Here is a 21,893-nt window from a genome sequence, read left to right as displayed (position 1 = left end):
GTGCCCAGAGTGCACACAAAGGGCCAGAGCCTCGGCTTTGTGTGTCCTGCCTGGGTAGGTTGTAAATCTGAACCCAAACCTAGCAAACAGTTTACAGCTTCCAAAGGCAGAGCCCCAGCACTGTGAGAGCTAATTGGACTGCAGCATTTCTGTCAGCTCACGTCTTCTGCTCTAGGAAACCTTTGAACAGTCCTGACTTGATTCTCTAGGAATTGCAGATGAAAAGAGTAAAGCAATCAAAAGTCAAATGATAGAAGAATGGCTAGAACATCTTTGTGCTCCTCCACTGTCTCCTTCTTCATTACTTTTTCACCCCATATTTGTTGTCATAGCATTGCTAAAGGAGATTTGCACATCTTCTGTCCAAGCCAGCTGTGACCTACTAGTAAATATTCAAAAGAGCCTAGATTAGATTTTGCAATTGCAACAATTACAGCTACAAGGCAGATCTGGGTACTGTATGCACAGGCTTTATTCTTGTGAGCATCTTTAGGAAATCTTATTTCTCAGTGAGGTTGAGTTTGGATTCCTCCCCCCTTCCCACACATGGGCTTTAGGAATATCTGAGGATAATTCTGGAGAGGAGAGACTAAGAACAGCAACTTCCAGTCTTTCTCCAGCATCTACTCCTTAGGGAATCAGCCTCACTGTGAAGGGATACATCAGATCCGAACACTGGAAGATGATTTTAAGACTGCTGTGAGCAGCTCTGACTGAACTGAAGGAGCTGTTTGCTTTAAAGGCAAGCATGATCTTTGATGGTGCATTTCTCCGTGCTTTAGGATAAGCAATCTTGGCAGAGTGAGAGGGAGATTTTCAACACTCCTGGCATGAAGCATGAGAACCTTTTGCAATTTATCGCAGCAGAGAAAAGAGGGACAAACCTGGAAACAGAGCTCTGGCTAATCACAGCTTTCCACGACAAGGTAATGTATCATTGCACGTACATTTTGGAAAGACAGAGAGGCAGCTGGTTGCGAAGCAGTAGAATTTGGTATCTTATATTCACCCAGAAGCTCCCCTGTAATCTATCCAGTCTGTTCCTGGTGGGCCATGACTATGTGGTAGTGAAGTGCTCCTGCTGCCCTCCTTCAAAGGCCCTTCCTTTAGTGTTCAAGGCTTTCCTATACAAACACAGGATTAATAAAGGTGGGACCCGGGAAGAGAGAGAAGCACAAAAGGCCACAGCTCATGTATGTGGCAGCCACCATCTCTTAATGTGTGTAGAGGAGCCCGTGGGAGCTGGGTGTCACAGACCATTGCAGACCTAGCTTGCCCTTTGTATATGGGGTCTGTGTTTGGTTTTGAGACTTGGGTCCCATCTCCTGTTTCATGGACTGCTTTAGTTATGAAATATGACTAACACTTAAAATAAAACAAACATGTGCAAATCCAGGGTTGAGCCAGCAGTGTTATCCCTCTGTTAAATCCAAGGTCTAGTGAGTCAATCATTGCCACAACCAGCTGATACCATGCATGATCTTCTTGCATGGAAGGCTTTCCCCTTTTTTAGGTTAGATGAATTACTCTGGTTTAAGATGATTTTTTTCCCATCCTTACCTCCCTCCTTTTCCCTGGCAAATAAGCAGACATCAGGAGGTCTCTGCTGTCAAGGGCTGAAAATTGGTGAATGCTCCTGATTTTTATTTCTCCTTCTTTTACTTCCATTGGTGATTTTTTCACCCCTGTTAAATCAAGGTTCAAATTTCTCGAGCACTCTCCATACCATTCTCTGAACTGATGATTTGGCACATCTGTCACATAGCAGGATCTGGGATTAAGAACTGACAATGTCCTTTTCCGCAGGGCTCTCTGACGGATTACCTGAAGGGCAACATTATCAGCTGGAATGAGCTCTGCCATGTTGCAGAAACAATGGCCCGTGGCTTGTCCTACCTTCATGAAGACGTCCCTTGGTGCAAAGGTGAAGGACACAAACCTGCTATAGCACACAGGTACGGCCTCTTTCATTGACACCATTCAGGTGCTGCGTGCAAACGTTCGCAGCGTCTTTGAGATGATGCTGTTGAATGGAGGAGGAGGTTGTGCCTTTAGGAATTAAATGCCTTTTAACCCAACAAATCCTATGCTAAGACAAGAATTTTTTTTAACTACATATGAAATGGTAAAGAGCAAATAAGTGTCACGTCCGTGAAATAGTATAGTTAGTAGTAGTTGGTGGCAAATGTCTGAAGGGTAGGTGCTTCCCTCTTCCATCAACTCTTCTCTTGACGTGTAGTGGGAAGGGAATGCTGTTTGCTGCAGAACTGCTTTTTGAAAGGACTTTACTTGATAATATCATCACATTATAGTCTGTGTATTTCTATGGCTGTACCAGGAGTTGGACCCTATTTTTCCCTGGTTTAGACTGATAACTCCACCATGTGTCTTCCCACAGAGATTTTAATCACGAGGTAAGTAATGGAGAAACTGGAAACACAGAAAATGGCCGCTATTTATTTTTCACTGTAGTTTTATAGAGCCCAAATCATGCCAGGGTGATTATGAGAGATACCAGAGCAGGCACCACCCTGCCTCTGAGACCTCCTGGCACATGCTTCAGCCTACCTGGGCGGCAGCACCGTGGGGACAGTGTGAATCCAGAAAGCAGTGGGTTAAACCATCCCCACTGCTTTGGCCCTTCTCTGGAGTCCCACATTGCTTGCCCTGGACTAAAGCATCTCTCCTGAGTGGTTTGCTGATGGCAGGGCAGGGTGGGGGCGGTTTCCAGAAGGGATTTACACGGGCTACAGGCCGTAATCCACAGCCATACTCCCCCACCACCCACCACATTTCATCCAGGAGGGACTTAAACCCCATGTCCAGCTGCAGCAATTTGTACCCGATCTAGTGGGACCGGCTTTGTGTACGGCAAGATAATCTCTGTTTCTGCAAGGGTGTCCCTGCCCCCAAAACACCTCACCTCCCCAAATCTGAAGGTTTTGGAGAGGTTGGGGGCTGTTGAAAGAACCTGCAGCTGCCTTTGTGCTGCTCCTGGAGCTGACCCCTGTGTCCCTGACATTTGTCCCTGTGGAATAAAGGCAGTGGTTTATAGATGAAAATTCCTGAGGGTGGGGAACAGAGGAAGGCTGTAGAAAGGCTTTAAAGCAACAGATCGTGCTCATTAGTGTCCTCGTCCATTTAGCAAATTATAAAAGCTGGAGAATGCAGCATTTGTGTGAATTTAGCACATACCTACGGAAGAGGGATTTCAGGACACAGGGGATTTCTCTTGGATTACCCCACTCCTTTTAATTTTGTTTTTAAAAGAAAACACTAAATGCATTTTAAATCTGGGGAGGGGGATGGAGGGGGTATTTTTGAAAGGCTTCCCACAGTGCGCACCGAGATGCTGGGATTGCCAGGTGGAACTCCCCAGTCCCTGCTGGGCAGAGGTTCAGCCAACTCCTCACTGGCCCCCAGCACTGTAAAGAGGATTAAGGTTATGGAATCGCTTGTTGGTGCGAAAGTGCCCCCACGTGGAAGCTGGAAATAAAATCTCCAGTGTCTAAATCGAGATAGTGCACCCATTACTCATAATCTGCTTGCTCTGTGTTCCCTAACATTTTGAAGCGTTATATCGAAAAGAATATTTTCTTCTTTTCATGCCACTTTCCGTTATCAGTGACCATTTTAGGATGGTGTAATGCATGCAATTTTAGTGGGAATTCTACTTGGCATGGTTTGGATCAGGTCCCTCTCCCTGGCCTAGATATGTTTGCACTGCAGCTAACACTTGCCAGTTCAAGGTGGTTTGTGGAAAGAAGGAAGGAAAGCATGGAAAAATGGGGGAATTTATGGAAATGGGGGGGAGAGGGAAGGAAGTTAAAAGGGAAATCCCTTTATCAGGTATCAAGATGTAGGAGTTAACTGTTGCATGCCCAAAGAGCAGTGAGGGTGAGCAGCAGCAACACATGCCCATACGATAATATTGGTTTACATCTCACATCACAGCAGAACTATATTGTTCAGGCAGACTGTCTGACAATTTCTGTGTGGGCCTCGCTGAGCCACTATTTCACAAAAATCTCGTGCACAATCTGTACCATCCTGAGGGCATAATCCCCTAATGCTGAGCGAGCAAAGGAGTTTATCCATGTCATTAGATGATGGCTGTTTTCTAAGCCTGTGGGGAAACTGCTATAACATGGAAACAGGCAGCCTCTAAGATGACAGGTATTAGGTAAATACTGGTTTATTCTGTGTAACAGATGTGTACCAATATTTTGGGGGCTCTGTAAAGCTGTACTGTGTCCCCAGAGGTGATGGGGGCTGTTTTCTGCTGGGGTTCACTGGCTGTATGTTGCTCTCCAACTTCACACCCACTTCCCCCATCTTAATCCTCAAGCCAGAAATGCCCATCACACTGTGTTTAGCTTAGAAAGGATAAATCCTCTCGTCTGATTTTTTAAGCTCAGAATCAGGGGCTGGGTGGCACAGGATGATTTTTGCTCACGGTGCTTTGAGCTGATGCTCTGGCATCTGAGGCTGCAGAGAGCAGCTCTTCTCTATGGTCCAGCAGTTTCTCTCTTCACAAAGAATTTTGACAGGTCTCTCCAGTGTGGAACAATTGTATCTGCCCTCATTAATTATTTTGTGCAGGCCCGCAATGTCCTGCAATCAGCAGGGTCACCGAGTGAATTGATGATAGGGAAATTATAATGCTGAGCATTCAGGACAATTGCCATCTGCTGTCTAAGGTCTGTAATTTAATTAGATTGCCAAACATTCCTTTTCAGATGAAAATGCAGGAAGCCCAGGGAACAGAGCTTGAGTGGTTAGGCATCTCGGTGTGATCTTCCTCCACCCCCTACCCTTTCAAGACCCTGCAGATTCACCTGAGCTGCCCTGAAATGATCCCGCTGCAGCACAGGACTGACACAAATGTCCCCTTCAAGAACAGACCCACCATATCTACTGCAAATGCTTAACACCTGCCTGTCAGCTGCCCAGTCCAATCCTGACAGTGTGTCTGAGCATGGACTCACCCCATTCTCTGCTTGCTTCCCTGAATTCTCCAGGGAAGATCGATCCAGCAATTAAAACAGAAGGCTAATAGATGACTATGGCCAAAGTCTGTTGAGGCATGTAGTTAGGGTGGAGAGAGTCCTACCAGCAGGTACTGATTTCCAGAAAGATCTAATTTTGTAGATAGGAGCAAACATCCTTAGTAGGATAAAGAGTAATGTACTCCCTTAACCTGTCTTGTTCTTATTGTTGGGAATGGGAAGTGCCCGAAGTTGGGGGTCCAGAGCCAGTGCTTGGAGCAAGAAATGGTGCCTTATATACTGCTTGCTTTAATTAAAATAGCCCCTTCAGATCAGATTTCATTTTGAGATTAATTCAGTGGGGAGTTCGGCCGACTCTGTGCGGAAAAGCTCAGGGCTGCTTGGTTGTGTTTTAGTGACAAGGGCAGAGAGAGGCAGCCAAATTTGTCAGCACTGACCATGCTGGGAAGCTGGGGAAGAAAGAAAGGAAGGAAGGAGCTGATTTACTGGGAGCTGCTAAGCCTGTAGACATTCAACATCTGTAGACATGCAACGTTGTGTTGTGTTGCATTGTGATTTAGATGTGTGCCATAGTAAAACCTTCCCAAACTTACTTCTTGGCTTGTCCACAGGGACTTCAAGAGTAAAAATGTCTTGCTGAAGAATGACTTGACGGCAGTGCTAGCTGATTTTGGACTAGCTGTACGGTTTGAACCTGGAAAACCTCCAGGGGACACTCATGGACAGGTAATCATTATCTTTAACATTTTAAAACGTTGGGCCTGCCACAGCTCCTCGGGAGTCAGGGTGGTAGTTTGTATAGATGCATTTAATTCTCTTTGAGATATGTATTTTTCCATAAGAGCTTATGCTCAGACATACATTCCAGGAGATGCTCTAATATTGGTGAATGGGGAGAGTGCTCGAACCCTCCTGACCACTGTGCAGGTGAGGTCCCCCCAGCCTTGGGGGCAGGTGGCTTCCTCCTTCAGGCACAGGGCTAATTGATTCTTTATAGTTTCAGTAATAAATATTCACAGAATCATAGAATCAGAGATTATCTTGTGTTGGAAGAGACCTCAAGGATAATCTGATCCAACCTTTCTTGGCAAAAGCACAGTCTAGGCAAGATGGCCCAGCACCCTGTCCAGCTGACTCTTCAAAGTGTCCAGTGTTGGGGTATCCACCACTCTCCTAGGGAGATTATTCCAGTGGCTGATTGTTCTCATTGTGAAAAACTTTCCTCTTGTGTCCAATCAGAATCTTCCAGGAGTAACTTGTACCCATTGCCCCTCATCTCCATTTGACTCCCTGTAAAAAGAGAGTCTCCATCTTCTTTGCAGCCACCCTTTAAATGCTGTGAACAAGGAATACTGTGACCAGGTCTCCCCTCAGCCTTTTTTTCTCAAGGCTGAATAAACCAGTTCTCTCAGCCTTTGCTCATAAGACAGCCTTCCCAGCCCTTTGATCATCTCTGTGGCCCTTCTCCAGACCCTCTCCAGCCTGTCCACATATTTTCTGTGTAGCAAGGACCAAAACTGAACGCAGTATTCCAGATGTGGCCTGACAAGAGCTGAGCAGAGCAGGATAATGACTCTTATTTTTTCTAGTGATGCCTTTGTTGGTGCAGCCCAGCATCCCATTGACCCTCTGCCACAGCAGCTCCATGTACACATATTGAACTTGTAGTCCCACAGGACGCTTCCCACAGAGCTGCTCTCCAGCACTCCAAATTATTAAGATTCTTGTTAGCCCACTCTTCCAGCCTTTCCAGCTCTTCATGTGCGGTGTCTGTCTCTTCCAAAGTGTCCACTTCCTGACTCAGTTTGATATCATCAGCGAGCTTTACCAGGTTACACATGATCCCATGATCTACATCATTTAGGAAGATATTAAACAGTGTTGGGCCCCATGTGGGTCCCTGGGAGACCCCACTTGGGACAGGTTGCCAGTTTGAGAAGGAGCTATTTGCCACCCCCCTCTGGGTGTGACCTGTCAGCCAGTTCCTACCCACTGCACAGAATACTTCTCTAGACTGTAACACAAATATTAATACTCCAAAATATTAATATTAATACTACAATACAAATATCAATACTTTTAAAATTATTAGTTTGATTTTAAGAATTCAGCCAGGATGGCTGCTTGGTTGACCATTGGCACAGCTGGCTGTGCACTCTGTAAACAATTGACTACATTTTTATGGGTTCTTAATTTTCTGCCTTTGCATTACAGCGAGGGGCCCCTCATTCTTCTCTCGTGCTGGGGCACAATGAAGCCATCATCCTGTCCTTGTGTCTCTGGGGTTTTCTTAATTCCCAGCTTCAGTGCAGTCTCCCTTTTTTACCTTTATCTCAGAAAGAGTGAACACTCTCTTCTGAGTTAGCCTTCTCCAGCTTTCCTCATTTTTGTCACCTTTTTTTTTGCCTATTTCTGTTTTTTGCACACCTTTCCACATCCTGGCTTCCCCCTGTCCTCAGTGCCTCAGGTAACAGCAAGAACAGAAGAGAATTTCTTTAAAGGAAAATATTAAAGGTGTTTTAATTCCTATATTAAAAAGGTGCTTCTCCCTTGCTGTCCTCTCCATTCTCCTACATAATGGGCTAAACACACAAGGGAGGCACTCTAATGAGGGCTGAATCTCCCTCAAAACAAGATAAGATCTTTTCCAAACCATGGCAAACCAGAGCAAAGTGGACTTTGCAGGGTTCATGTTTTACTGTTTCTGTGGATGCAGGAGACTTGTTTTACTCAGGCCTGTCAAACCAACACCTTTTCCTACCATTTCAGGATATATCAATTTTTCTCTTCTCTGCTTTTGTATATATATATATATATATATATTTGTTGTTGTTGTTGTTGTTTCTTTGAGTGAAAGAGGATTGGACTTTCAATGACTAGGATAACCAAGTCAGATTTGATCTCAGGTGTTTTGTATGTCTCCAAAGACAGCATTTTCTCATGCTGTGTGTGATGCTGGAGCAACAAGCAGTGGGATGCAGGGAGGGCAGGATTTCATCCATACTCAGCGTGCCACACTGCGTTTGAATTGGACCTGTAATGTGCACTGAATGAATATCACACACGTAGCCAGGCACTTTGGCTTTTCCCTTCATGTAGCTTATCTGGACTCGAGTGATCTTAATGAGAATCGGTGTCAGAAGAAACAGCTCCCTTTTGCTTGTTTTTCAAGTGAGGTGCACCTTTAGCAGCAGTGGCCTTAAGGGCAATGAGAGCAGCTGTCACTCATCTCCAGCCAGAGGAGGCTGAGGGGCCCAACTGGAATGTAACTTGAGTTGTGTTTTTTCTCTGCAGGTGGGAACAAGGAGGTATATGGCTCCTGAAGTGTTAGAGGGAGCAATCAACTTCCAACGAGATGCGTTCCTGAGGATAGACATGTATGCGATGGGACTGGTGTTGTGGGAGCTAGTCTCCAGATGTAGAGCAGTTGATGGTAAGAATAAAGATCCTCTCTTCCCTGGGGAGGGCTCGGTTTCAGTGTGGTTTGGTGGTCCAGAGAATGGCTCTGTCTCTGTTTAAAAAAAATAACAACCAATATCATATTTTTCTTAAGCAGCGAACCTGTTTTTCATTTGTTTTTTAACATAAGCTGTCACTCTCTGTAGATAATAACCTTTGTAGTGTTCAAGTCTCAAAGTGCTTTTTACTACGTTGGTTGCATTGCAAATTTGCTGAGAACTCAGAAGGAGGAGTAGGGGGTTCCTCCAGGATGAGTGTCCTTTAGTCCTGAGCTTGCTCTGTGCTGCTCTTCTTGGCACTCTGCATTCCTGCCTGTGACCAAGTAGGCTTTGAGCTCCAGAGAAGAGCTACGCAGCCACCTTGGCTGTCACCTTGCTTATGCAGGTCAGTGTGGTAGCCTGAATGGAAAACACCTTAGCAAAATAGTGGGAACATGGGGCTGAAAGGACCTGCCTGGGTCAGCGAGCCCATTTCCCTGCTGTCATAAGTCGTTAGTTATTGATCTTTGACTTTTGCTGATGAAGTGGGCTTTCTCTCAGAAGTGGGCTGAGTTGTTCTATCCACAGCTTTGGAGTACCTCACTTTCTCCTGAAGGATCTAAAAGAATGAACTTCATGGTGTCTGCTTTCTCAGGTTTTTTATCCTAAAATTATGTGGGACAGTGAGGCATCTTTTCTGTCCAAATAGCACATCTGCCCTTTGGTGACTCCTTCACCATGTGCAGGACCTCACCCCTGGACAGGGAAGCAATCATATCATTGTAGTAGCTCCCAGGCTGCTTCCTCCAACCTTTTTCTTCTTGTATAGATATGGGTGGTCTGAACTAAAGTTCATAAAACAGCAAGACCTCAGCTGGACTTCAAATGTTTTCGTTAGCATTACAGGAGTACTGAGGAGCTTGATTATAATTAGGATGTCTGCATAGGTGTGTGATAATAGAAGATCTCTTCTTCAAAAATTTACAATCTAACCAGGTAAAATGCTGGAGGAGCAGGAACTGAGGAGCACAGTAGGGTGAAACAGTGGTACTCAGATCACTCATGTAGGCTTAACCCTTCTCTGTTGAGGTACCCCAAATATCCCCTTGGATTTTTTTCTGCTACCTTTGTGATCTCCTTTCCACTCTTCTCAGGCAGCAGCTGGCCAAGATACTCCAGGTGCCACACACAGCACCATTAAATCAGAGGGAAAGCTTCCTTTTACACTTCTAGGTCAGAAGTGATGTTGTGTAAACAGCAGATTTTGCTTGGAGATCACCAGTGCAGCTCTCCATAGCTTGGATTCCTCTTGGAGGAAGAGGAGAGGAAAGTCATGAGCGTTATTGAGCCCTCTGTTGGAGCGAGTGTTTGTTTGGTTTACTGACTGGCATTGAGTCAACAAGAAAAATGGTAAAGCCAGTTTAGTGATTTCATTTTTTGGAGTACTTAAACATCATGTTGCTGGTGTCACAGTTCATGGCCAGATGAAGTGGTCAGCTCTCTTATTTTAGTCTGGAAAGACCCTCTTGAAATACCTCTGCTCTTCCAAGTGATTGCTTTTTGCTGCTGAGAAACCACTAGTGATGCCACGGAGCACCCTGAGAAAGCCAATCAGTTAAGATGAGCTGCTGTTTTTGAGAGAGCATCTACACGTTGCCAAAAGCCAAATGATGTTTCAATAAGCGGAAGTTATTGCTACCATCCAGCATCTGCACTGATACTCATAGCAGTTGTCTCGTTCCCGTGGCCCAGGGCAGTTGACAGCCATAACTGGTCTAGCTAAAGTGTTCAGAAATCATTTTTCACTTAGGAGCTGGTACCTGGAACAAGTGCGTCTGGCTCCAGCATGTCAGGGCTGACTCAAACCTATGAGCAAGCCAGATCACAAAGCACGAAACTCTAAGTGTTGCATATAGTTGACCTCACTAGTCAGTGCTAAAATGAAACTATTCTCATGCTGAAACCTTTCTCTAAGTTATTGTGTGTTGAATTGCTATGCTAAAATGTGGGAAGGATGGACTGATTTGCTCTTTCTATTAAAATAAATCAAAGACTACCAGGCCAGCTTCCTCAAGGAGAGCGGTGGGATCAGGAGGCCCAACTGAGGGTTCAGATTCGTAACTCAACGAGGTGGAAAATGCGTGTCCAGACAAGCAGCAGGGACAGCAAAGACCATTGTGCAGGAGGAATGTAAATCACATTTGTCTGTAGTGACATGTGAATGTCAGGCTTTGTTGCAGTGGGTCGAGGTTGCTCTGGAGCCACAGCTCTCTCATGCATGGAGAGGACGTGGCTCTGCAGAGAACATTTCTATGCTAACCCGATTCTCTGTGTGCACCTTAGGTCCAGTGGATGAATACATGCTGCCTTTTGAAGAAGAAATAGGTCAGCACCCATCCCTTGAGGACCTGCAAGAAGTGGTGGTTCACAAGAAGATGCGCCCTGTGTTCAAGGATCACTGGTTAAAACATCCCGTACGTCCCTCCTGGTTAACAGTGGAAAATACTTTCCTGTGTGATGGGAATGAGGGATGTGGTTAGGCATTCCCAATGCTAGAGAGAATCAGTGCTGGGGAATGAGGGGTTGCTCAACACCTTTGTGCTCCCCTTTCTGTTTTTCCCTTGTATTTAGAGACTAAACCAGCTGATTAATCAGCCAGTGCTGAATTTGTGGTGGTTTAGTAGGACTCCTTTAATATGGTGAAAGAATGGAAAACAAAGTCTTTTCATTAAGAAAAAGAAAATGATCCATATCATTGGAGACATGTTCCTCACAAGCTAGATGACATGCAAGACTTGGAACAGTTTTTTGAGGAAAAAATTAATTAGACGTGAAGGCAAGCAGACAGTGAAGCAAAACGCAGCATGGGTTTCCCAGAGGTAGATCATTTCAGGCTTGTGTTTCTAATGAAAGAGCTGATTTTTCTCAGATTGGGAAACTGAGCAGATGATGATGTCTCACAGGGCTTCAGTAAGAAGCCAAATGCCTCTATTTTGACCAAACTTCCATGGATTTGGCTAGACTTAGGTGTACCACCTCACTGCCTAAAAGTCAGGGAGAGCTGCGGGTTGTAGAAAAAGATTAGTGTTCTACTTCAAATGAGGGTTCAAATAAGAGCTGTGCTCTCCCAGCACTGTTGAATTCAGTTATTTTGGGGATATGGAGAGAAGTGATTGCAAACAAAGCAGTGGTTTCATAGTAACTGACACAGTGCTGCCAGCTCTCGCAGTTTTATCAAGGGAATCGTAATTCTTGTTGTCTTGTCTTTTAAAGCTCTGACTGCTGAATCTTGGGATTTATTTTGATATTAAAAAAGTACTTTAGGGACTGGATGCGACCAAGCCTTAGAGCCTTAGAAAGCAAAAGCTTAAACACGAAAACACATATTTAAAGTAATTGTTAAAGCTTATCCTATGGTAATTGGCACATCGTGGAGAGGTTTTCTTTACAGCGTTAGGCTGTGCCAAATGGACCTCACCACCCTCTTCAAGGGCAGTCCCGGGAGCAGATGATGTTGCTGAAGGTGTTTTCTCCCCGTTTCGTCTGCAGGGCTTGGCGCAGCTCTGCGTGACCATCGAAGAGTGCTGGGACCACGACGCGGAGGCTCGGCTCTCGGCGGGCTGTGTCGAGGAGCGCATTGCGCAGATCCGCAAATCCGTAAACGGCACTACCTCGGACTGCCTCGTCTCCATCGTGACGTCCGTCACCAACGTGGACTTGCCACCCAAAGAGTCTAGTATCTGAGTCCTGGGTCCTGGTTCACTTTTGTCTTTCCAGACTCAGTGGATTTGGGAAAAAAAAAAAAAAAAAAAAAAAAAAAAAAAAAAGAACCGACAAAAAACAACAAGGAAAAAGTTTGGAAAAAAAAATACAAAAAAAACAAAACACAAAAATCCAACAAACCCATGAATGCAGCTGCTATTTTATCTTGACTTTTTATTATTATTGTTATTATTATTATTTTTTTGGATTGGATCAATTTTACCAGCACATTGCTCTACTGTATTAAAAAAAATGGACATTTCAGCAAGCATTCAGGTGCCGACTAATGAATGCAGAAAAGGTGCAGGTACCTCAGAACCTCAACAAACTCACTTCAGTTGTTTTTATTTTATTCAGTTTTCTGGGTTTCTCTTTATCAGTCTGTCTTCTGAGCGGAGCATCTGTGACATAAAGCTTATGTGACATAAAGGAAAACCACCTACCATCTTCAAAAACGCAATGCTGCAAACTGTGGAGGAAACTTAAGACTGTTATATAAAGAACACACCTTCCTCAAAAGGATTTTTCCCCATTTTGTTTTGGTTTTGGGTTCAGTTCCTTTTTTATTTTTATTTTTTTTTTGGAAGTGAGCTTCAAAAAAAAACAGCAGATGTGTCTTTACGGATCTAACGGGTGTCATTGTAACATGGAAAAAAAAGTAACTGGGCGGAGAATGTTAATTCTTGATGGTAGAATTGAAGGGGGGAGCGTAGAATAGGGGTGGGGAGAGTGACGTTGGATTTGGCAGCATTTGGGGAAACATCATTTTGCTATGGAGCTACTTCTCAGGTAACCATTAGAGGAGGGGAAGGACATTTCTGGGCAGAGTATTAACGGCTGCAGAGTGTGGAGAAAGCAGAGTTAAAGAGACAATGGTTGGAAGCGAGGCGCTAGTTCTTTCTTCCTCCAGAATCTCGGGCTTGGCAGTAAAAGAACAAAGCAGAACTATAATTACCTTTTATTTTTTTGACTCCAGGTAGCAGTGGGAAGGATGCTTTTAAGCCGTGTAATCAGGAGAGGTGGGAAAGTGTGCTTTCAGAAGCACTTTGGTAAAATACTGGAAGATGGGAAAATTCTTGCATCTCAAGTGTGAGTCAGTTGAGGAAATTTGGCCTTGGATTGATTATCTGTCAGCCCAAGCTACCGGTGCAGAAGGTGGAAAGAGGAAAAGGGTAGAAACTGGGTATATAATTTTTTTTCTTTATTAATTTGGAGTTGGGGGAGTGAAAATACCTGAAGAACGTTGAGAACCCTATGGGCTGCCCAGTTGAGCAGCAACAGTGATTCCCACAGCATCTCTCTGACCGGTTTCTTTGACACTGCTTTCTCCTTACTCTGTGATGAAACTTTTTTGTCTTAAAGTGGTGCATATTCTAAGATACCGTTACTCTTATTATGCCATAAACTCGCTCTAGTCAGTGAATGTTCCTAATGCTGCTGATTCAACAATGAAATATTTTTTTAATTTGCAAAACATGCAATGTTTAAAAAAAAAAAAAACTTAAAAAAAACCACAAAAAAACAAACACAAAACACACACACACACACATTACGTGGCTTCCGAGGTTTAAACTGAAAAAAAAAAAATTAAAACTTCATGACCACAGACCACCTCAAACCAGAAATACCTCAGAATTTTCTACTTGTATGAGTTTTATTATATATTTTGTTAGTTGTGTTGTCTTGTAGTAAGTATATTTTAATGTAAGTTGGCTTTTATGACAAGGGAGTTTTAAAAAAAGAAAAAAAAGAAAAAAAGTTCCAAAATCTTTTAGGAAGTGCTACCATTTTTTTGTTGTTTTGTTTAATAAAGCACCATTGTAAATAACTGTATACAGTTGTAGAATAACTGCCTATATAAGGTACCTGGGCATTATTCACTCTTATTTGTGAAGGCTGTTTCCATTCTGTGTTATTTTTTTTTTTTGGTCTGTTTTAGTGAAAGGACAGTACATCATTTTTTTCTTTTCTTTTTTAATTTTTTTTTCCATTTTTTTTTTTTTACTTTGAATATGACATCAATTCTGTGTCTTGCTAGACTGACAAAGTTATGTCCATTGGATGGCCAGATCTTCTAAATTTTCTTTTGTGTTAAGCCAAAATGCAGTCCTAAACTAATCACCCTGTAACGGAAATGTAAAAAGTCTGTATTATGTAAATGAATTGGACTTCTCGCCACTGCCAAATTATCAGTGTGCATCCTTGCACAGATATAATTTATTAAGCAAACAAAACTGCTAATTGGAGAAAATATAAAGAAAATTGAAATATATTTCTTGAAAAGTATAGCTTTAAAACCTAGAGGTCACAAATGAGGACATGGTCCTTTATCTTGAAGAGACATTAAGAGAATTGCCTTAATTTGTCTATCTGAATAAAGTCTTAACCTATTCTTTCAAGTTACTGAATGTATATTGCATATTAGTATGTACACACATGTAACTGTGTTTCCGTGTGTAGGTTTGAAAGTTTATGTTTCTTGATGTTGAGAAAAACCTTGACAAAACCAGACAGAACGATACCATTTTGACCCAGCTGATGTCCCCGGTGGGGGTTGGCATCTTTGGGCCTGATGCTGCAACATACCTACGCTTGGCATTAAGGCTGTAGGTAGCTCTTCTGGTGTCATGACATTAGGCACTCACTTGATGTTAAGCGTGGTTGTAAATGTTTGCAGGATCAGTATTTTTCATGTTTAATACATTTCTGCACTGAGATTTATATAATAATGTGACTATGTTTTAGAAGTGAAGTGATGTAAGGGTTGGGGTGGAGCGTAGAGCAGTTAAGGTTGAGTGAATACTTGTTTCGAGGTGGGCTTGCTCCCGTTTCCCCGGGAATGGGAGCCAGTTCATATTGCTGCAGAAAGAAAAAAAGCTGTACTGTCTTTTAACTGTTAATATCTGTTTGCTCTTCTGGATTTTTTCCTTCAGCATTACGTATAATAGTTAAAACAGGCTTATTACAGCAGTTGCTTTTTTATCCTGATTTCTTTAAGAAGCTTTAAAGTATTTATTGAAAGTGCCATATGATTTTAATAGCCTATTAGACAGTGTCTGAAATATTCTCTTTTGAGAAAGCATAAACAAAAATTCTCACATGTAGCTTATCTTACTGCGGGGAACTGCACGACCGTACAAACCTTGACCGAACATTGATTGTAAAGTATTACATCTTCCTGGTGTAATGGTTCCTTATAGATCATCTTGTCAGCAGGTTTCAGAAACTGACTTTAAAAAGAATTTCCAAATTGCGTGTGTGCTGAGTTACAAGTTTTATATGTATGTAGGTACGTGTGTCTTGCTATTGCAGCAGAGAAGGAAATGCTGGACTTTCACTTATTTCCAAATTTGTACGAGTTTGACTCAAGCTTTTTTTTTTAAACTGGTATTTATTTTATTAATGAAGACAAGCTCCTTTTAACTTATCGGTTTTTCAACAGCTGAGCTGCCAAGTAAGTAGTTCCCTCACTGCTGATCTAGCATTTGACAACATGATTTTGGTTCTGTTTGGTGCTGCAGAGGCTTTTTCCAAGTCAGGAATGGGGCACATCCATAGGTGTAGCTGTCATAAGCAACTGCAACTCTTTTGCTCTTAACACTTCCTTGAATAGGATGGGAACAACACCTCTCTTCTGTTACTTCCCAATCACTAAATTTCACTTCCCATTTAGATGTAGAGGAAGTTGGTCTTCAAAAACTTGACTGCAGAATTTTATTGGTGACCTTCCTCTCTTGTAATGGCAGTTCTGAGGTGAATACTAACATTAAATATCCTGAGTAAAAATTCTCCTTGAATTTAAGAGCCACGATTCCCCATCCCTCCAGTGTAATTCCCTTTTATGAATTTATTGCACTGGCTGTGCTGGTTTCCTAGGTGAACAAAGTTTGAGTTCACATTTTTAAACTGGAAATACCACAGAGGCTAAAATAGGGGTATTTTTTGAGATGATAGAGCTGTGACTCGCTAATGAAATTGCATTAGTACAGCAAAGCTGGAAATTGTATGTGGCTTATATTAAAATATAGGTGCATATTACAAGAGATGGCTATAAACCAGCGTAACCATCAGTTAAGTAGTGCTAGGCTTATTCATTATGATTAAGGATTTTAGCTGATCCTGATAATTAAGAAATTTCTATTTAAGGCAAAAGAAACCCATTTCTTATGCTGCTGAAATTCTTCAGCTGAAATTCTCTTACAGAATATCCAGTGCTAGATAGTTACACCTATGGAAGTGCCAAAATCTTTGTGTATGTTTGTTTTGAAGAGAAGGTCCTTGAGTGCCTCCCGGTAATTCCACTGCATTTTCCTTGAGTCTCCTGATTCATTGCTGTTCTCCCTTGAAATCATTGGTTTCAGTGGAAGCAGATATTTCCAGGTTGGCTGGGTCAGGCCTCACCATTAGGAATCCTGATCCCCCTTAATATCACAGCACGGAAAACAGAGAACACACGTTTTATTCCTCTTGTGCTGCTTTCTAGTCAGACTGTAAGAGCTTGCCCTGGTTTTCCGGGGAAAGGTCTGGTTTCACTTGGTATGGAAGGAACTTGTATTGCAGAGGAAGGTGCTGGTTGATAAGGTGTGACAGTGCTGTTGTTGCAGTCCTCTTAAAGCCACACTCCGCTTTAGAAGTTGCTAAGCAGGAAGTGTCCCGCAAACTTTTATCACTTTTACATACAGGATATTGTTTGGTAACATTGTAAATAAAATAGACTATATAATAGAGGAAAATAAGGACATTTTGACTTTTTTACTTTTGGAAAAATATATATATATTTTAGTTACATATACAAAACAAAAATTCTACATTGTGTGAGAATTCTTTTATACCACAAATTATTTTTGTAATGTCTAATATGTTTCTGCAGGGAAAAGGGAGAAAGGTCTGTGTACGCACAGCAAATAAATAAATATATATATGATGTTTAAATTAAGTGTGCACTACATCAAAGTCTAGAGGATAGAAGAAGTGTAGCCTGAAAACAGTTTGAGGAGCAAGTTTGGATGTACTTGGACATGCTTTGAGGATGGCACTGAGTATATGTTTAGGTTATCTTGCGTGTCACATCCCTTCTGCTAAAGATGCTTATTGCTTTGCTATGGCCATCTTCAGTTAAACCAGAAAGAGTTTTTTCGTGTATTCATGCGAGTATCCATGTGTGAGCAGTGTGTCTTTTGGCATATGCTGGGGTGCTGCAGTGAGTTGTGAAGTCAGGGTGTTCAGAGTTTACCAAGGCCAAATAGCCGGGCTGATCTCGCTCGCTGCCGTATCCGTTTATAGCAGCTGCGTCTGCTGCATTGACAATATGATCTGTAAGGAGCTGTTGCCAGTAGAGTCCTGATAAAACCAGTTCCTAGAAATTCCTTCTCTCTGAAATGACACAACTAATCAGGCTTCACCAGAACACACAGGTAATGTGCTCTGTGTTCCCAACATCAGATTTAACAGTCTGCATCGGAGGCACTGAAGAAAAGGAGCACTGTCAAATCCAAAGCCCTTCCTAGAGAGAGCTTTTCAAATCTGTGTAACCAAACCAAGGTATTCTAAGAGTATTAAAGCAAAACCAACTTAAAACATGGGGTTTTTTTTAACTTATTTTTCCATCAGACCTAAAATGCACTCCAGGTTTTTTAGTTCTCTTAACCTTGACAGCACAGAGTCCCTGGGTGAGAGTTACTGAAGAAAGCTTTAAACCAAACAATACATGGCTCTACCTTGGAGCTGGTTTGACAGTGTGCCTTTTGAAATCAGTGCTTACACCACTTCAAGCAGGCTTCTAGAATTGCTGAGTCCCTCGACTGTGTTTGGGTGAAGTCCTGGCCCTGTGGAAAATCAGGGAGAGAGTTGCCATCCAATCCTGTGTGACCACGAGTGCGCATGTGTTCCTGGAACACCTTTCAAGCACACCTGGTCCCTTACTCACATGGGAGTTCCTGTTTTGTAACTCATTTCAGGGTGATGCTCTGTTCCCTGACTGAAGTAGTAGCCTATGGAGTAAGCAGCAATCCTTTTTGTCAGGACACTTCCACAGAAGGAGATCACACTTGTGTTACGTCCATCCAGCTGTTCTGAAATGTAATGCTATTATTCTGTTGTGCCTTTATTTTTCCATGTAAAAGCAACTGCTGTAAGCTTTCTTTTTCTTTTACTATTTTTTTTTTCTTTTTTCTGTCTGAAAAAAAATCCCCCACTTTTCATTGCCCAGCTGTTATTTCTGGATGCAGTCTGTGATCCAGGTATTTCAAAAACCAATTACCTCAAACCTCATGTTAAACAGTGTTGCTATCTGGATTCTCCTTGATACTACAATATTGTAACATATTGCAAACAGGAACCTTGCTATATATGGGTGTTTATATATATGTATCATATACATATATACATGTATATATATGATATATATATATATCAACAGAAAGTGATCCCCAAGGACTGAAGGAAAAAAGCAAAACTTATTTTGTTTTCCAACATTGAAACCAAAAGGACTTCTATGAAGCTCTATAATGGCATTGTGCTGGATACCTATCAAGAAAAAGTGTTCTCTGAAAAGTGCTTCCTTTGTTAGCCTTTTATTTCAGTATTTTAATGGGGCAGATAATGCAAATAAAACATTATTTCTGCATTTTTTGGCCGATTTTGAAGCAGAGGCCTCTTAATCTTTCCAGGTGTTAAAAAGTAAAAACGCAGTGTATAACATTCCAGTAAGGTTGGTATTGCAAAACTAAAACATGTTCTGGGAAGATTTTGTAGCTTCTGTTTCTGTGATGGGTAAGGCATTGGCCATACTTTATTCAATTTTTCCACTGTTTTGATGAACTGAAGTTGAACCAGTAACCATCCTAGTCAATTAAAATCCTAATTCAGTAGTCGCTGGCATCTCAGCATTGCCACCTCTGTTAAAACACCAAAATAGCCCCCAAAAAACAACCTAAACCAAAAATCCAGCCATGACAGAGGAGGAAGAGGAGGTTGGACCATCTCATGGCTCCTGAAGGTGGACTTAGCACCAGAGCAACTTTGTGTATAGCAAAAATCATGTTGACAAGACTTAGAACCTGTCTGGCCTTTTTCTTTTTCCAACTACTTTCTCCCAAGAATCTTCTTGTAAAATCAGACCTTCAACTACAGCAACTTCTTAGTGGTACTTTGTTGAAGAGAATTCTTTTCAGGTTGTATTTTCTGTGGAAAAATAAAAAGTTAGACCATTTTTTACATTAACATGTGTTCCCCTCCCAAATATCTGTTTTTAAAAGATGTATCCATGTAGTTGATGCAACATTACAGTCTATATTTTACTTGGACAACATAGTAGCTTTCCTGTCCAAATACTAATGAATTTACTATTACTAGTAATTCTTTTAATTACTGATAATGAATGACTAGTAATTAATTTACTATTAATAAAGGAAGAAAATTAGACGGTTCCCTTTCCCCATTTTTTTCTTGACTGTCTAATGTTTCTATGGCTGTTGATGGTTGATGATTATTATCTTTGGTAAATCAAAGTACTAAAATCTCCCAGGAGGAGGCATTTTGCAATGCTGCTGGCCTTCCAATGGAATAACTATGATGCAAAAGCCGATCTGTTGGTGGATCAGGATTGAAGGAGGTGGTTACTGCAAACTAAGTAACATTCTTGGCCTCAATTCTATGCCATAAGCCCGCACAATGCCATTGTCAGTCTGTTCAAACTATCTGCTTAACGAATTCTGCATGATCCTCATGATAGAGTTGAAAGCCTGATCTTTCACCTGTTAATATTTTCACATTCGTCCCTAAGTTTGACAAATTTTGTACTGTAAAGTTGACTTAAGTACAGTTTGATGTCAATTCTTGTGGAAAGAGCTTTCTGCATGTAACATTAGACGCATACAGTTAAACAACACAGCATAGTACAAAAACTCACAAGAAAATGTTTTGGCACCAGCAGGAAGAAATCTCACCCTAACCATTTGTCATTTTAAACCATCTTATTGTAAGTTTTACCAGCTACTTCTAAATTTGTGCTTTATTTAAAGAAATAAAATAAAAATCCTAAGACTTGTCTAGCGTAGTGAAATATGTGTATATCAGTTTTAGGATAAATAGCTAAGTCTTATTACGCTGTGTTACTTAACTTGTATATATAGAGTATACATAAGAGTTTGCAGTAACCTGTTTCTCCAGGATTTCCAGTTTGAATGGATTTAAACTCAAACTATGAGATTAAGTAAATGATTTAGAAGATTGCAGAATAAACTGAGTGTAAATTACAGGAAGCTCTATCAGATGGTGAAATAATTTTTAAAGAGTCTTTTTGGTCCTTGGCTCAAATTCAATAAGTACTGTTTGTATACCAAGATATGTGAAATGTAAATGTTGTAGGTTATATTTCACTCTTGTAGCTATAAAAATGTAGAACAGAGATAGCTTGTACTACTGAGTTAACAAAAGTTATACTAAAGTATCCTGTTAAAGAAAAAAGTATACAGAGAGTTAAGCTCGTTGCTGTAACCCCTTTTGGATTGAAGTGTGCTGATTTTTCATATATGTATATTTTATATATATATTCTGCAGAAGTATGTATATATAAAATATACATATAAAATGGCCTAATGCAGACATCCATTGTATTGCAGTTATGAAATGAAGACATTTTGGAAAGAACATTGTATCATAGTTCATGAATTTGCAGTGGATCTTTGTTCCTTTTTACTGTGGTATTTTAGAAATGAGTCTCAAGTTTGAAATTAGATCTGCCAAGTTGGAGTTTTGCTGCTTCAGCTTTGCACTGGGTGTCCGAATAAACCAGTATGAATGTAGTATTTGCCCTGTGTGAAGCAGCTACACCCCAACAGATAGGAGGAAAAAACCTAGAAAGAACTATTTCAAGTTTATCTTTTTGTATATGAAAATAAACAGTAAATTACAAATAACTGTTTCCCTCATTGGTGTGATGTTAAAATCATTGTTATTTTATTGTCTTTGGCATCTAGCTGGAGGATTTCCTTTTTCATAGAAGAATGTTTTAGGTGTTGCAATGGCATCTCTGCTATCCAAAATGTCTAACAAAACCTCTGTAGAGACATAGCTGAAGCCTCTACTACCCATCACTTGCAAACACTTTCAAAGAGAAAAGGGAATTAGCTGAAATTCATGGAATCATAGAATGGTTTGGGTTAGAAGGAACCTGAAAGATCAGCTAGTTCCAGTCTTCCCACCATGGGCAGGGACACCTTCTACTAGACCAGGTTGCTCCAAGTTCCATCCAACCTGGCCTTGAACTTCCAGGGATGATGCAGCCACAGCTTCTCTGGGCAACCTGTGTCCTTTTATTATTATTATTTTATTACTATAAAATTACTATGTCCTTTTGAGTGTGTTGCCTCTTTGTAGCACTGTGGTAACACTGCTTATCATTCCTAGCAAAGGGCTGTTCACACAGAGCATTATGTGCATGTTAAGCTGTATCAACAAAGTCCAGCAACGTAGCTGCAACTGCCAGAAACCAAAGGATCCGGAAAAAGATTTAAAAAAAAAAAAGCCTGAGTTCCCTGCACTCAGAGCAACACACTCTGTAGCAACACTCTGTAAATCCTCACATGAGGTAAGAAGATGCCCTCAGCTACACACAAGCATGGTCAGACCTCTCCAGGCAAGCTGCCAGCAGCAAAATGATGGCAGTCCTCATGTTCTGACGTTT

At 41.6% G+C, this 21,893-nt stretch overlaps 1 protein-coding gene across 1 annotated transcript in view; it reads left to right on the top strand.

Moving 5' to 3' along the window:
• Positions 1-12,274, top strand: part of ACVR2B (activin A receptor type 2B) — a 99,727-nt gene extending 87,453 nt beyond the window's left edge. The window contains exons 7-12 of the mRNA XM_027727790.2: positions 783-926; positions 1,807-1,955; positions 5,621-5,735; positions 8,304-8,442; positions 10,790-10,920; positions 11,996-12,274. Of these exons, the coding sequence (XP_027583591.1) occupies positions 783-926; positions 1,807-1,955; positions 5,621-5,735; positions 8,304-8,442; positions 10,790-10,920; positions 11,996-12,190 (873 nt within the window). The 3' untranslated portion in view covers positions 12,191-12,274. The remainder of the gene's footprint in view (positions 1-782; positions 927-1,806; positions 1,956-5,620; positions 5,736-8,303; positions 8,443-10,789; positions 10,921-11,995) is intronic.
• The last annotated feature ends 9,619 nt before the right edge of the window (positions 12,275-21,893 follow it).

Source organism: Pipra filicauda, unplaced genomic scaffold, assembly GCF_003945595.2.
Source record: "Pipra filicauda isolate LSUMZ 115617 unplaced genomic scaffold, ASM394559v2 scaffold1_size10287979_pilon, whole genome shotgun sequence".
NCBI classification, from domain to species: Eukaryota; Metazoa; Chordata; class Aves; order Passeriformes; family Pipridae; genus Pipra; species Pipra filicauda.
This window is presented reverse-complemented; position numbering and strand designations above follow the sequence as displayed.